At 38.9% G+C, this 15604-nt stretch overlaps 1 protein-coding gene across 1 annotated transcript in view; it reads left to right on the plus strand.

The window, feature by feature from the left end:
• Positions 1–214: 214 nt before the first annotated feature.
• The window catches only part of MACC1 (MET transcriptional regulator MACC1), a gene marked incomplete at both ends in the record, with an annotated part of 76712 nt that continues 61322 nt past the window's right edge, over positions 215–15604 (plus strand). Inside the window, 2 exons of the mRNA XM_084260675.1 lie at positions 215–350; positions 1111–1223. Coding sequence (XP_084116801.1) covers positions 215–350; positions 1111–1223 — 249 coding nt within the window. The remainder of the gene's footprint in view (positions 351–1110; positions 1224–15604) is intronic.

The raw sequence follows: 15604 nt of genomic DNA on the forward strand, positions 1-15604 counted from the left end.
GTGAAACGCACATGGGCACCTTGTCCTGTCACACCGGCTTGCTAGTCCCACGGCGTGGGTTTGGTGTGTGGGGCCTCAGGGCTAAGCACAGAGCCAGACATAGCCAACACTGTGTCACCGCTTCGTTTCGTACTACCGAGCAGAGATGTCAGTGTGCGTAGGATCCCAAAATAGTATCTTGACGTGGTGCCTGAGTTTGCCTGCGCAGGGTACAATGTTAATAAATCATGCAAATGCAACCTGCAAATACCGCGCTGTTCCGCAGTCTTTACGAATGAAAGGCATTTTCACACCCTGTGCTAAGCCTCACGGTGCTGAGATAAGGATGGTTTATCATCTGTGTGTCAAAGGTCGGAAACTGAACGCATGCTGGGCTTGTTCAAGGTTGCTGAGGAAAAAACGGCAACGGAGCAGACCTATAGTCCTACTCTTCGGAGTTTTTAAACACTTTGTCATCTTCCAGCTTCATCTCGGAAAAGTCTGCAGAGATTTGAGCATTGTCCCGCAAATGGCCAAGGCCCAAATGCACATATGGGCTGAGAGAAGGCCAAATGCAGTGATGCTAACATACAAGGCTAGCATCTACATGACTTCAAATACTGTGGCATTCTTGACCTGAAAGCTGTATGATACCAGAGCTCACAGTTTCAAATTATGTAGGTGGTGAGCTACATATCCTGAGAGCTCAGTTGGGTGCTATTCTTCGAAATGAGATGCATTTGTGACAGGTGAACTAAACCAAATTTACTCCTATTTGACATTATAAAGTCTAACTCCTGGCTCATCATGTTGCAAATTCATATATTCAAAATATACCTGGAAAAAAGGGTCCACGATGAGACATAAAGAAATTCAAGCAACTATCTTTAAACAAAATTCCAGCAAAAGCAAAAGTCACCTACACTGAGAACTCTACTTTGGGAATTTCACCTGCATGGTCTAACCATTGCTGATGACAGCTAAAACTCCATTAAGGATATATTCTATATAAATTTCTTTATCAAATCACAGCTTAAGTTATAGTAAGTATTGTAAAGAAAATGTCTCTGTCCTCATCAACATGAATTATCTTGTGAATTTGTAAGCATAGGCTGTTCACTGTATAAACAGGAAACGGCGTCCTTACATGCACTACTCCCTATGAGAATGATAGCCAAGGATTTGGCATTCTGGACCAAAAGACAATACTTGCAGTGCGACTTGGAAAGGAGAAAAAAAAGGGGGTAACTTTCCTGTAAAATCTGAGAATAGGGTAACTGAAATGAACACGCTCTAGTCATTCGCTGAAACACTGAGAACATAGTGAAAAGGATGCTAGTGTTGGGTGAGAATGATGCACTGTGAATTGTAAAAGTCACTGGAATCAGCAGCAACAAGCTGGGAGATGAAGGTACCCATAGTTGAGGACTCTGTGAGTTGAGACCACTGTAACTGCTCAGAATGTTCTGGTAGTTTATGTAAAATGCAGTTTCATTACTCCCATGGTGGAATCCGAAGACTTAAAAATATTTACTCGGCAGCAATAGCATCTTTAAATATATTGTTGGATGTTTATACACTGTTTATAATGCAATCATATAAACTGCATCTCAAAGAACATTATTCAGGACTCTTGAATCAGTAATTCTAGTTTTGTAACTGAAGAAACTGAATCATCTAAGGTCACATGAGAAACTTATAGCAAGGAGTTTAAGACCACTGGAACTGGGTTTAAATCTCAGCCTGTTGTCGTGTCTGCCAGACTCTGAGTGCTTGAAATATGTGGTCATGGAGTCTCCATCCTTGGAGATATTTGAAACTCAGGTGAACAAATCCCCAAGCAGCCTGATCTAATCGGACCCATTTTGAGCACAGAGCTGGATAGGCCTTGGGGGGCTTTTTCTAACCTAAGTTATTCTATGAATTTTTATGATGGAAAGTGTGTAATTCTCTGTTCTTATATTACATGTATACCAAATTTCTTGAAGTGTTATGATTGCACTTTCTCTCCAGTGTTTAAATTTGCTTTATTGAAAACAAAATATAATTGTCTATCACGGTGTTGGCGAAAAGCCTCTCTTTTCAGGAAACGATTTCGAAAATGTTGCATCTGCAATGAACGAAAATGGTCAAAAAACCCAAAGCATTTCTTACAAAAAACATGTTCCTTTTTTGGTCAAATATTTCCAACCATCTTTGATGTGCCATTTCATGGGGGACAGTCCAAACCAAGATTACAAAGGGAAGAATGATGGTGTTTTACAACTTCTAATATCAAAACTTTTTTAAAACGAAAAATGCATTATGTGTACATTAGCGTGTCACGTGATTTCTTACATTATCATGTCATCCTAGACCCGATTAAAATCCCCATAGAAAGAATTTTGGTATGCTTAAACTAATTGCACTTTCCTCCAACTTCCCTATTTTAATGATTTAAAATTTTGCTGGACTACTGTAATTGTTTTGGATTTTGTGGTTTCACTTGATCTCACTGACATGCAAATTGCGTTTCTTCGCTATATAACTAAATAAAAGCATCACATGCTTGTCTGTCAGATACAATTGCATTTGCTATAGCTTGGGTTCTTTTTTTCACCCAACATTTGAATCTAAACTGCATCTGTTTCATATAAAGAGGTTGGTGTCTGTTGCAAATCTTTCAATTTAAATGATGGAACAATTGAGATCCAATAGTTGTTCCCAAGAGGCAGGTTGCCAGGGAATCGTAGGCCTCTCCCCAAGCAGTGCGGACTATGACCTATCCACCTATGCTCTTCTTTCTATCCAGTAAAGCTCAGTGTAAAATCCAAACTTCCCAATGCAACATACAAAATATTAAACAAAATGTAATTTTTTACTTTTGAAAAGTTGTGACACATTTCTATAGAAGATGTTAAAACTCTGCACGTTGTTTCTGGTGTCTAGGTTCAGGTGTCACTGTGAAAACTGGCAATATCAACTTTCAAAATAGAATATTTGCTCCTCCAAATGGTATTTTTCATTAATTTTTTCATTAACGCCTGCCTTAGTGACCAATCCACCCTACTGAACTTCCTGGTGCACATGGCACAAAAAGAAAACGGTGCATTTTCAGGAAAAATAACCATCCAAAATAACCGATACACTCTTCAGAGTATTTAATGAAGACTTCCAGTGATTTCACATGGGCATTTCATGTGGGGTTACAAATATCATTTGGGTTTGCAACTTCCATGGCTTCAGTAGGTCTGAAGGAAGCAGTTTGACAACACCTGAAGCATTATAGCTTTGCATTTACCTTCTTGAAGCTAACAGTTTGGTCAATTCTATGCAGAGACAGGTGGAATAACACCTATCATTCCATGTATAATGTGTCTAACTATTGTTCTTATTCAGCATTTATTTGTGTTTTTTAAATAGAACACAAAGCTGTTTTCTTGTCTAAGTGCCAGAAATATTCCTTCCCTTCTGCTTTTCTGTGAAGAATTACCTGCAAAAATCCCAATGGTACACTTCCTTTCTTATGTAATGAAAAAAATTCTAAAATTTGTCCATTGAAATGGAGTATGTAATCCTCTAGAAATCCCAGGTCTTGATCATACGCACTTCAGTGCCTGTCAGAAGTCTGCTGAAGAGGTGTGTGTTGGAAGACAATAAACCTGAGATACTTCACACTGTTGTGAGAAAAAAAAAAAAGTGATTCAGGTGGATTCTCAACTGAAATGGGGGTTGTGATCTCATCTTACACTGCTTGAGGTGGACACGGCAGTGGCTTCTCAGGTGAGAAGGTGTCAATCTGTTTAGGGTTTACTAGGTCAAACCCAATGCTTTAAGGTCTATACCGATATATATTTCTTAGGACACCTGCATTACAGAGAGCTGGTCTGTAAATTAGCATTGATGAAGGTCTCCTTGTCCTCTGTTTAAGAAAGAATAGGATGATTTTACTAGAAACGAGCAAGCAGAAAAAATATTAATGCGGTCCAATTAAGGTGTTCAAAAGCATAAAAGCATGTATTGTAACAAGTGCTCAAAGTTTAGGATTGTTTATTGAAATGCTTGAATATTCTCTTTCTGGAAGTATTTACTGGAAAAAAAAAAAAGCCAAAACAACAAATCCACTACCCAGCAGTATATTCAGTTGAACAGATCTGTTCTGAAAGAAGAACATTTTAATTGCCACATGCAAAGTTTTTAAGAACACTATTACACTCAGATTTTTTGGTACTTCCACTATGCTTTTTTATGTGACGGAACTGGTATTTCAGATAGAAGTGTTTTCTTCCTTTTGACAAATAAACATGTGGTGTGCTATGACAGCCTTTCTGATTTCAGACAGACGGGCTCCCCTGTGGCCTGTCTTTTAAGTATAAAATTTACCTGGGGTTCTTCTAAATGCTGTCATTAATTTTTTTTCAGCTATTACAGATTTTCAGGGACTGTGGCTTGATTTCTGGAAGGAATAGGATAGAAGGGCAGTAAGCCCGAGAAGTTATTTCATTAACCTTATTTCAGTGGAACTTTTGCCTGAAGATCAGACTCTGTGTTACTAATCTTTGTTCCATTCTCATTCACTGACAATGGGAGAAAGAATGTTTTATATTCACAGAGGACTGCAGACCACCCAAACCCCAGTCATTTTGATGCTAACTCCATGGTTTTCCAGCTCTAGGGAGGATGGGTGAAGGCCAGGTTTCCTCTGGACTGATGAAGGTGTCAATCCACTGATGCTAGGGGTGCTGAACTCCTCTGAAAATATACATTTTCAAAGATGCTTTGTGACATAAAAAGCATTATTTGTTTCTACAGAGGAGCAACAGCCACTGTGAAGTTCAACAAGTCATGCACTTTTATCAGATATTTTGTATTACTACAGGCTGAAACTATCCACGTTACACTGGTACTCCATGAGTGTTTCTTTCTTTTACCTCCACCCATTCATTCTGTTGCTGTGGCCTGTCTCCTGCCTTTCTCCCTGGTGCTTGAAAAAGGTATATAATCTCCACTTACTGCTGAGCGCCAGCTTAGGTGCTGATCAAGTGGCTGTGTTACACCTTGTGTTTATTCACTTTCTTCTTCCTCAAAATTTATTTTTACTCTTTCATTTTTTTCATTGAAAATTTTTACTTCCATCCTGCCTCCCTTCTCACTTGCATTAAAATTATGTTTTTACTCTTTTTTTCTCTATTTATTCCACCCCCTCCCCCACCCCCCTGCCCCCTGCTTGCCACTATGGATGGATCCTCAAATACTCTTACAGGCCTCTTGCTTTCCTCATCTTCCCCCTCTCTGCTTCTCTCACTTCCCTAATGGAGTCCCAAGGTCATGACTGCTGTCGCTGCAGCTATCTCAGGCAGTGCTGCAATTTTGCCCTCATCCTCTTTCCATGATAATTTCATGGCTTCTCTGACCCCAGGATCTAAGATTGGGTTGCCAAAGGAGAGATGAAATATTCCATAATAATACAGCAGGCCTGACAACATTTTGGAAAGTTTTCAGAGAAAATTCCCAGGTAAGCCCCTGTCACCATTAGCTCATTCGTATTTCCCAGAGGTTTCCTATGTAATGTTTTACAAGGAACTGGTAGAAAGAAAAAGATAGAAAATAGTGGATAGATAGCAGGAAATATTTCTTGGGACTTCTGAAAGATTACAGTTCCTCCTGAGAAACTATTGAGGAAACTAAGTGTTGGAGGTTGAAAGGGAAAGTTAAGTTGTGGTTTAGAAACAGCACTAGCATTGTTTAACAGAAATTAAAGTTCATTCTTAGCACAGTATAGCCTCTATAGATCAGGCTCAAAAATATCCCACAGTGACAATGCAGTTTGCATCTGGGTGACTAAGTACAAATCCTTTTTCCTGGCCATAACTAAGCTGTTCAACTGGGTGCGTGGAGCCATGGCTGATGAGTGGAAAAATCCCACAGGCAAATTGTGTGCGTGTGTCAGAGGGGGGAAGTAGGAGGGGTGAGGAACAGGGACAGGGAGGGTGGTTTTTTTCCAGAATTATCGAAGGTTTTGAGCCTCTCTGATAGGATTTCATCTGCTCTTGTTCTCAGTCTTGAAACAAGGTGTGCACATTTCAGCCAGGATGCTCTCTGTGCGGCATTTATCTGCATATCTCCTTTCGTCTCTCACTGGATTGCTGCTCAAGACTGACTGCTAATGTGACAACTAAAACAAATCAAGAAATCTTTAATGAAGAAATTGAGAAATAATGGAGGTGGATGGGTATATTTAGAAATAATAACACCCCCCTCCACCCCATTACTTACTGAATTTTGTAATTGTTTCTGATATGTCTCTGTATATATATCTCCTCGTTTCTCAGATCCTGCTTATCCTTAGATTGTTAACATTTTGGCATAGGAGTATGCATGTTTAAGCAGCACTTCACACAAAGCCATTCCTACTTCTGAAAGATATCCCTACTTCTCAAATTTTGGTGTTTATATCAATAAATCTTTTGCCTCCTTCCAGGATCCAGTAGAGCCATAGATATTATTTGATTTGATTCTTTTAAAAATAGTACGTAATTAACTTGTGGAATTAATTGGCTCCAGATAAGAACTTTGTAGGATTTAAAAATAGATGAGATATTTTCAGTGAGACCTGGACAGGCTGGAAAGGCTGGGCAGGGAGAAACCAGATGAGATTCAACAAAAGCAAGTGTAGAGTCTTGCACCTGGGAAGGAATAACTGCTTGTATCAGTACAGGCTGGGGGATGACCTGCTGGAGAAGAGCTCTGTGGAGAAGGACCTGCAGGTCCAGGTTGATGACAGGTTGGCCACGAGCCAGCAGTGTGCCCTGGTGGCTAAGAGAGCCAATGATGCATCAGAAGGAGTGTGGCCAGCAGGTTGAAGGAGGTGATCCTCCCCCTCTACTCTGCCCTGGTCAGGCCCCACCTGGAGTATTGTGTCCAGACAGGGATCTCCTTGAGAGAGTCCAAAGAAGGGCTATGAAGATGATTAAGGGCCTGGAGCATCTCCTCTATGACGAAAGGCTGAGTGAGCTGGGACTGTTCAGCCTTGAGAAGACCAAGGAGGGGGATCTAATTAAAGTTTATAATTATCTTAAGCATGGGATGCAGGGGGAAATGGCCAGCCCCTTTTCAGTGGTCCGTGGAGATAGGACAAGGGGCAATGGCTGCAAGTTGGAGCACAGGAAGTTCCACACCAATATGTGGAAGAACTTTTACACAGTGAGGGTGACAGAGCACTGGGACAGGCTGCCCAGGGAGTTGGTGGAGTCTCCATCTCTGAGATATTCAAGACCCGTTTGGACGCCTATCTGTGCAATATGTACTATGGAGCTGCTCTAGCAGGGGGGTTGGACCCGATGATCTCTTGAGGTCCCTTCCAACCCCTATGATTCTATGATTCTATGATATTTTGTGGGGTTTTAAAATAAATGAGATGTTTATATGAATTGTGTGTGCCTTTAAACTACCCAGGATAAAAGTTCAAAGTGAAGGTAAGCTTTAATGCTTCAGAAGAAGAAGCAGCCCCTGTTTGGGTCTGCAAAGAAATTTCCCCTGCAGCCACATAGTCATGTGGCCCTTTAAAGATGATTTCTACCTTTGCTGAAACATTTAGTACTGACTGTTACTGAAGTCAGGATAAAGCATGAGAGGGACTCTGGGACTCATGTATTGCTAAGGAACAGACACTTTCTTTGGGACAGACACTTCCAGCCTGAGTTGAGTCTGTCTTGGATAAATTGAATTGTTTAACAATATATAAAGAGTATAAACTGAAGATGAAAATAAACAGCAAGCTGATAACATATACTTGGTAAGAGTACACAGCTACACTAGGGTTTGCCAGACCCTAGGAAGTGGAAAATATTTTACATAATGAAGTTACAGCCAAACTAGTAATTTTTTCCTTTACAATTAAGTTAATGTGATACTTTGCCAGCAAATAAACCTCACGTGACATGACACATTAATACATCCTGGAAGGTGAGGGGAAATAGATGTTTCAAAACAGTTTTGTAGGCCTGACTGTGTTTGAAGAAAAATGTTTCTGATTAGATTTCTTCTTTGGCACCATTTTCCATCATGGAAATCTTTAATTCAAGACCAAATGGTCCACACTTTTACAGGTAATCAACAAAACTTTATGGAACATGAAATGTTGATTTACAGATGTGCCCTGGTGGACTCTGAAACAGGTAAGCATTACATTAAATCAAACTGAACTAAAATTTTATCACACTCAACCAAAAAATACAGATGCAAAACTGAAGAGAGAACAGCCAGCACCCTAAGCAGCACAGATACTAGTGACATGTACCTTACCTATGCAGAAACCATCATAATAACAACCTCCATGGAAGGGCATGATCTCAAAAGATATGATCAAGGTAGTGAGCTCAAACACAACTGTGTGGCATGGAAGACATAGACACATGGGCCACTCAAAAGGACAGAAGAGAATGACTAGATGTTTTGCTCTTAGCCATTAACTGTCTCCCAGGGAATACTGCAAATGCACTATGAATGATCACAACTCAGAAATACACAGTTATGAATTTACTGAAGGACTTGTGGGTTTTCATTTTTGCAATGGGGGCCAAAATGATGCTGTCACTAAGTTTCTTCCCATGTGTGGGTGCAAACCACTAGTTCTCTGTAGACTCTTGGTTTATGTCTTAGTGCATCACTGTCAGTTGGTCAGTCCACTTCCCTATAAAAACATGAGAGGTGTTGTTCCTGTCGGAGGAGAGGGCAAACCGAAACTAAAACAGATAGATCCCGTGGGGAGTCAAAATGGAGTTGGATGTGTAAATCAGGATTAAACTTCAAAAGCAAAACCAGCAGAAATACAAATCTTTATTGTCCAGGAATTATTGGAGCCTATGATAGTTTAGTTTATTTGAAATATGTCCTATGTAATGTGGGTTTTTTTTGTTTGCAGTTTGTGCTCTGGAATGTCAGATTTATAGGGTGAACATGATAGAAATGATAGAAAGAATCTGCAGTAGTATTATGCTAACAGTAACAAGTTGAATACAACTTTATTTCAAACTGTAGGTTGATTCTCTCTGGTAATTTTGCATATATACTCTGTGACCACATCACTTTAGAGCCCTTACTCAGATCCTCACTCTATTCTACAGCCCATTAAAAGTTATGATGAGATCACTTAGAAAAGGAGCAAAACATAACATTTGCTTCATAACATTATGAATTCTAGATACATAGGCGCATTAGAAAAGGTTTCCCAACAGATTATTTCATTATGTAAAGTTGATAGCTCATTGAAATTCAAATGTTTATAATGGATTCAAAGTATCTGTGCAAGAAGTCAGTATCAACCACCCAGTGCAGACACTGTGAGAAACAATGCTTTTAAATTAGTGGATGGAAATGACAAATAGTTATAGCTAAATGGAGTTGAGACAGAGTTCTGCTTGTTGGTGCAAAAAGGAATAGGTGGCCAGCGTTTTCTTTTCTCTAAGCTCCTGCTATTTTCAAGTAGCTTGAATTTCCTGAGTGCCTAAAGAGAACAATGTCTCCTCTGTAGAGACCATAAGACCTACACAACCTGCCTACTGCCCCTGTTGCATTACCCACATGGTGGCTGGGTGCACCTATCCATTGCTCAGTAGTTTATACTTCTTAAAATTTTATTTCTTTTATCTAGCTTTCTTCTTTTAACAAAAATTAGTAATATATGCTATTTTTCCCCCTTAATTTTTAGGTGGACTTTGAAATCCAAAATAGGTGTAGAGAGAAGAAATCATTCTTTATGGAGTGTGGTTGGACTAATGTGGGTTTTTTTTCTTGCTTTTTTGTTTTTTTTCCTTCTAGAGCAAATTTTTCTTTTCTTCTTTAATCTCTTTCAGCCATAGCAACCTTAGAGGCTGCCTGTAACAATAATAGGCAAGCATTTTTCCATTCCATACACAGGAATGTAATCTGATGGTATCCTTCTAAAGGAGTATATGAAACCTTTAGGTGGCAGCCAAGGGCTACAGTTGGAATCCCTAGATTTATTGGTTGTGTGGTTCTAGTCTTTACTTCAGGTGACAAAGAGGATATGATGAAGAATTAATTTGCAATCCATCCAAAAGTAAAGCAAAAGGAATTTCACACATGAGAAATAATTACTAAATAGCTGGATGTGTTTGGAATACACCCAGGAGTGCTCTTTGTGGTCTATCGCCCTTCTGAAAGCCTCTGTCTCCTTCACAAGGAGTACCTGTAAAAAGCACATCCTAAAGCCTAGAGTCTTATTCCTATTGATGCATTTGTTATAAAAATGGCATTTAATATGGTGCTTTTGTGTTATGTTTGTAACATGAATGGTAATGTGTGTCTAGACCTGGGAGGAGGTTGGAAATACTTGGTGGTGCCCTGGCATGTATCTCCTCTGTCCCGTGGCCCATTGCAGCAGGGCGGGAGGTGTTGCTGGTCCCCTTGCCTCTCTGGCACTGTAATGCCTCTGCAAGTCTGCTGGGCAATTTGGGGCATGCGGTGGGAGACTGCCTTTCCAAAGCTCATCACTCAAATGGTATCTTCAGGATTTATATCTTCAGGTATATTATCCCCATGCCACTCTAAAACAGCCTTGTGATTTTTTTTTTTTTTCATGAAATGGACTTATCAAAATCATGAGGTTAGTTTAAGCAGTACATGTGTTGAAATTCTGCTGAATTACATTTGTACAATATGTTATTAAGTCATTTAGAGATGTCAGAATATTTGTTAATGAAGATAAAAGTATTTGAAAGTGTAGATTTTAGAGACTTTCTCCTAGGGAACAAAGTACATCTTTGTTTTTACAAATGACTGCACAGAGATATCTCTTGATACAAAACTTCTTTGGGTTTTTTCTTTTGGTAACTTGCTGTAATTTTCATGTAAGAAAACACGGCCACATCTGTATTATGTACTTTGGGAGTTAAAACCAGAAAATGAGAGATTTACAAATAACCTAATCTGTTTATTGTACTGTTCCCAAAGTTTTTCTTTGTGTAATTAACAACCACATGCAGCTACAAATCACATTGTTTACCTCTGCAGTCTAATGCAGTGCATATCATTTCACTATCCCACAGATAGGCTGTGTTCAACAAAATTCAAAAGTATTCAACATTACAGTGCCAGAGACTTACGTATGGGCAGAAGAAACATCCAGAGAGACAAGCAATTATGTGATTGCAATCCCAGATGTAAAAAATCAAGTAGTTTAACTTAAATGACCAGTAATTCAATGATTAATGGGATTGGTTTACATCAAGATTTGCGTTAGAAAATTAAACTTTCTTTTAAATAGCTTGTAAATGTAGAAGGTCTGTTTGAGTATGTGGGTATTTATTAGGTAGTAAGAGAAGGTTTGGGGGGGGGGGTCCCCTTTTCCTTATCTTTTTTTCTTTCACATTCTTTATTTTCTGAGTACCCATGGGAATGACTGGGGACGTATGTAAGCTCCGTTTCCAGTGTTTCTGACTCTTCAGGTACAAGTAAGGGTCCCTCCAGAAGACTTACAGCTGTTCTAACACACACCTGGACTGAGGCTAATACATCTGCCTCCCTGCAGAGCCTGTTCACTGGTTTGTGTCTAGTTAGCTCCGAATGGAAACAGAGTAGAAGCAAAGACCTAAGTGAGCCTGCCTTTTGCAACCTTTGGAAAGGTACCATGCTGTACTTTGTAACAGTTATCCCCTTACTGCCCTGTGTTGCTGCATGCTAGCTCACCTCCTGTTGCATAAAGAGGGTGGGCATCAAGCTTTACAAACTTTTTGCATTTGAAATGTTCACTCCCATTATCTGCAACAAAATTCCTCTCCCTCAAGTCCCTTCTTGATTGCATTCATCTCCAGGAAGCAAAGAATAAGGAATCCAATTCACATGGTTGAAATTACTTAGTCAACAGAATGGTCTGAGCTGATGTGGAATACAGCCAAGATACTATAAAAGATGCCTTTGTTACTCAGGAGGCAGGAATAGATGTTTACATGATAAAAAAAGGTAAAGACAAGAGTCTTCCACCCAAAAGACACCCACTCTTTTTAAGCATATGTTCCTTATTACTGGAATTTTTGTTTGTTCATATAGCAGAACTTTGGAGGCCTACTTACTGGAGGCAGAGTTACTAAATGGTCCACTTACTTTTTAATTAAATAATTAATTGCTGCATAAAAATTTTCTTCAATTAAAAAGTGCCCATCTGCGTCCTGTTCAGGCTTGTCTTGGGGTAAAATCTCTTTGGTGGCTCTGCCTCCTAGCAATGGTTTTCTAAGTGACAGCAACCACCTTGGCATTTAGGCTCTGTCTTGTGCTGAGCTATGCTAAGTTGTTTCCCTGCCCAGGGAATATTTAAGCTATGGACTTGTTTTTAAAATATTCATTTGGATGAGATGAGAAATGATCTCCCAAGTTTCCAGAAAGAAGGGGCTTAGTGCAATGGGAGGTAAGAGAGGACGTGTCCAGTATGAAGAAGGAATTACACATTAGCTCATATAAATAATAATAGCAGGTGTGGGTAATTGCACTTCAGTAAAATCGTATTTGAAAGCAGTTAAGTTGTAGTTTCTTAGCAACTGCTGCCCACAACCACATTTTAAGTGGCCAAGGCTTTCAAATTAGGCAATACCCATAGACTGCTATACAACAGCATTAAATGGAGAAAAACACTAAAGCAGAAGCGTTCCTACTCTCTAAACAGAAACACAACAGAGGGCCAGAGCCACAGAGGAGTTGATGAAATAGAAAAAGCAGAAACTACATCTGCATTTCTAGGTAAGCCTTTTCAGGAGTAGCTGCTTAGGAAGAACTCTTAGGGAGAAAGGCATGATCCATAGCCTGCTTAATGCGATAGGAGACCTTAGGGAACATTGGCAAGGACACAATTTGTATTTAAGTAACTTTGCTATTTTGTTAACGCATATTGTTATGTCTTTTTATGTATTTGTTATGTAAAATCTATGTGTGAGCATATAAAAGTTTTTATTGTACTGGAATGAGTGTATCTATGCTCAGCATGAAAAGTCAGTGCTGCAGGTCATGTTTATCACTTAAGACTGTGCTGCCAACAAGATGGTTTGAGTCGCTGGATAAGAACATGTCATGGAAGAAGACAGTGCTAAAGCCAACCAAGAAGAGATGAAGGATAGTTAAAGAGAAGGAGTCTGAAAGGTTCATCTTTTTTTACTAGTTGATGCAAATTTGCATTTGGCAGATTCATCTTGTAGTGTCTGGGTCATTTTCAGTTCCTTAAGGATGATCACTAGTTCTGACTGTTGATATTATTCTGAGTTATCTAGGTCTCATTCTAGCAGTCCATAATGTGTTCTTAAGTGATTATCCATAGAGCTAGCAAAAAGTTCTTAACTCTGTTTTTTTTTTCCTCTTTTGAAACCAGAATATTTTCTGGCAACACATAGGCTTGGATGCATTTTCCTAGGGAAAAGTTCCCCAACCCAAGATGGAAAAGCTAATGTATTAGTTAAGGCACTTCCTGGATTAACAAGCTTCAAATACTGGGCAAGTGCCCTAACTTCTGGTTTACTATTTTGGAGAGTGGGAATGTCAGTCTGTCTCTTACATGAATGGTGTAGTATATTGTGCCTTTATTTCAGCTCCGTAAAACTTAGGTATGCAAAATAAGCGTACCAAAGACTGATGCAGAGTGATATGGTTCATTTTATTCAGTTCACTATCTGTTTAACTTTTATCCTATGTATCCTCATACAACCTCTAGCATGACAGGGATTCCATTATAACCAGAGTTAAAAGTCATTTACTTGTTATGTGATCCAAAACACGTACAGTGTTCCCAGGGGCTTCCTATGATGTCTCCACACATTTAGAGACACTCCTTGGATTTGAAGAGAAGAACTTATTTATCCATGACCGTTTGCTTTTAGATGGCGGGTCTCCAAATATTTCTTTGTCAGGAAAAGGCTTTTAGCCTTTTAGTAACATCTCATTGAAGTATCTATCCACCAGCTTTAAAAAAACCTGCATGTGAGACTTGCTGGTCACTTTGATTTATTGTAATGAGTCTGATGATGCTTTTTCTTCACAGATTTCAGTGTTTTATTCCTGACATAGTTGTGAATTTTCCTATTTCTTGATAAGACATAAGAAACATCTTTCAGTATCTTTTTTTCCAATTTATATTGCACAGAATTTATGAAACTGCCTGTGATTTTCACTCTGGGATGGTACACAGATGTTACACTGCAGGATATATTTATCAGCTTTAATTTTAGGATAGAAAACACTAAAATTGCATGAACCTGAGTGATAATTTGTCTTCAGTACCTTTAATTCTGATGAACATGTTTCTCCTTCTGTCTGCAGGTTTTCATATCTTTTCAAGCAGAAATACTGAATCACTAATATGAATGGATTCTGCAAGTCAATATAGTCTGATGTATACTGAAACCCAAATTTTCAAAAATGGCTGGGGATTCAAAGTACCTCAGTAGTGGGCAACACAATTTTAGGTATCTGATTTAGACAAGAGCTGATTTTCCCTGTAGTTCCCACTGAAATCAAGTGATTTGCAGTCTGAAATCTGAAGGTGATTGACTAGTTCAATGCACACACTACAATAATAAAAGCCACACATGCCACATGACATTTTTTCTTACAGAAATCCAAGTCCTGGTTGCAAAGCTGCCACCCTTATCTATGTCCTTCTTTTTCCCAGATGAACTAGAAAATGTTGGCTTAAATGATTAACGAGAAATCATCACAGGCACTGCCTTATTTATTCATTTATTTATTTATTTAACTTTGTGGAGTAAGGATAGATTTCTTCCGATATTTTTATTCAAAATGATATGATGATACCTTATTTGTTTTTCAGTATTTATTTCTCTGTTATTTTCCCATCATTCAAGCATATTGTTCTGAGTGATATTCAGAAAACACTTCCATAATTGTATGTCTTGTTTACTTATATGCCATCCAGGTTTTCAAAGCTCTCTCCATTGGCTGATGGTAGGGTCCCTATCCCGTAAATGAACATGGTTTTGTACTTCTAAAAGAGATAATGCTGTCTCTGTACAGACTTTGACTATTGTTGTCAATTAAATCATTGAGACTTCACTTTTCTTTTATTGTCTATGATTGAAATGCAGCAGTGACTCACTGTCATATAAAACAGGTCCATATTTCGCTTCTTAACTTAATGCTCCTTTTCAAAGTATGGGTGTGCCAGCTCTAATATGCATGTGGCATCATTGGGAAAGAATTTGGAAGCAGAATAAAAGTATTCATTCCTTTCACCAGAATATTCCTCCTATTTAAAGATCTTAAAGGAGGCAGATGGGAAATGCCTAAAAAATACAACTCAGGGGAAGCAGAAAAAGAACAGGTTGGAATGGACCATCTGTGAAAACTTTTTGAGTATCAGATGTAAGACTTGAATAGCTGGCATAGAGAATGAAAGCCTCATTACCTCCAGATGATGCAGATGCTGGGTCTGCCTTAAAGTATTGCAGAATTGTTCAAACTTCACAGCAGTAATTCTGGTAAATTGGATGAATGACATTGAGCTGGATTCAATAGGCTGGCACCACCTGAGCAATTAAACAAAACAAGGAAACAAGGTCCTTCCTTACATACCAGTTTGTACACAGGATTTTCAGTCTTGCTGTATTGTGCAATGTAGGAAAATTGA

The sequence above is a fragment of the Gallinula chloropus genome (genome assembly GCF_964237585.1).
Source record: "Gallinula chloropus genome assembly, chromosome: 2".
NCBI classification, from domain to species: Eukaryota; Metazoa; Chordata; class Aves; order Gruiformes; family Rallidae; genus Gallinula; species Gallinula chloropus.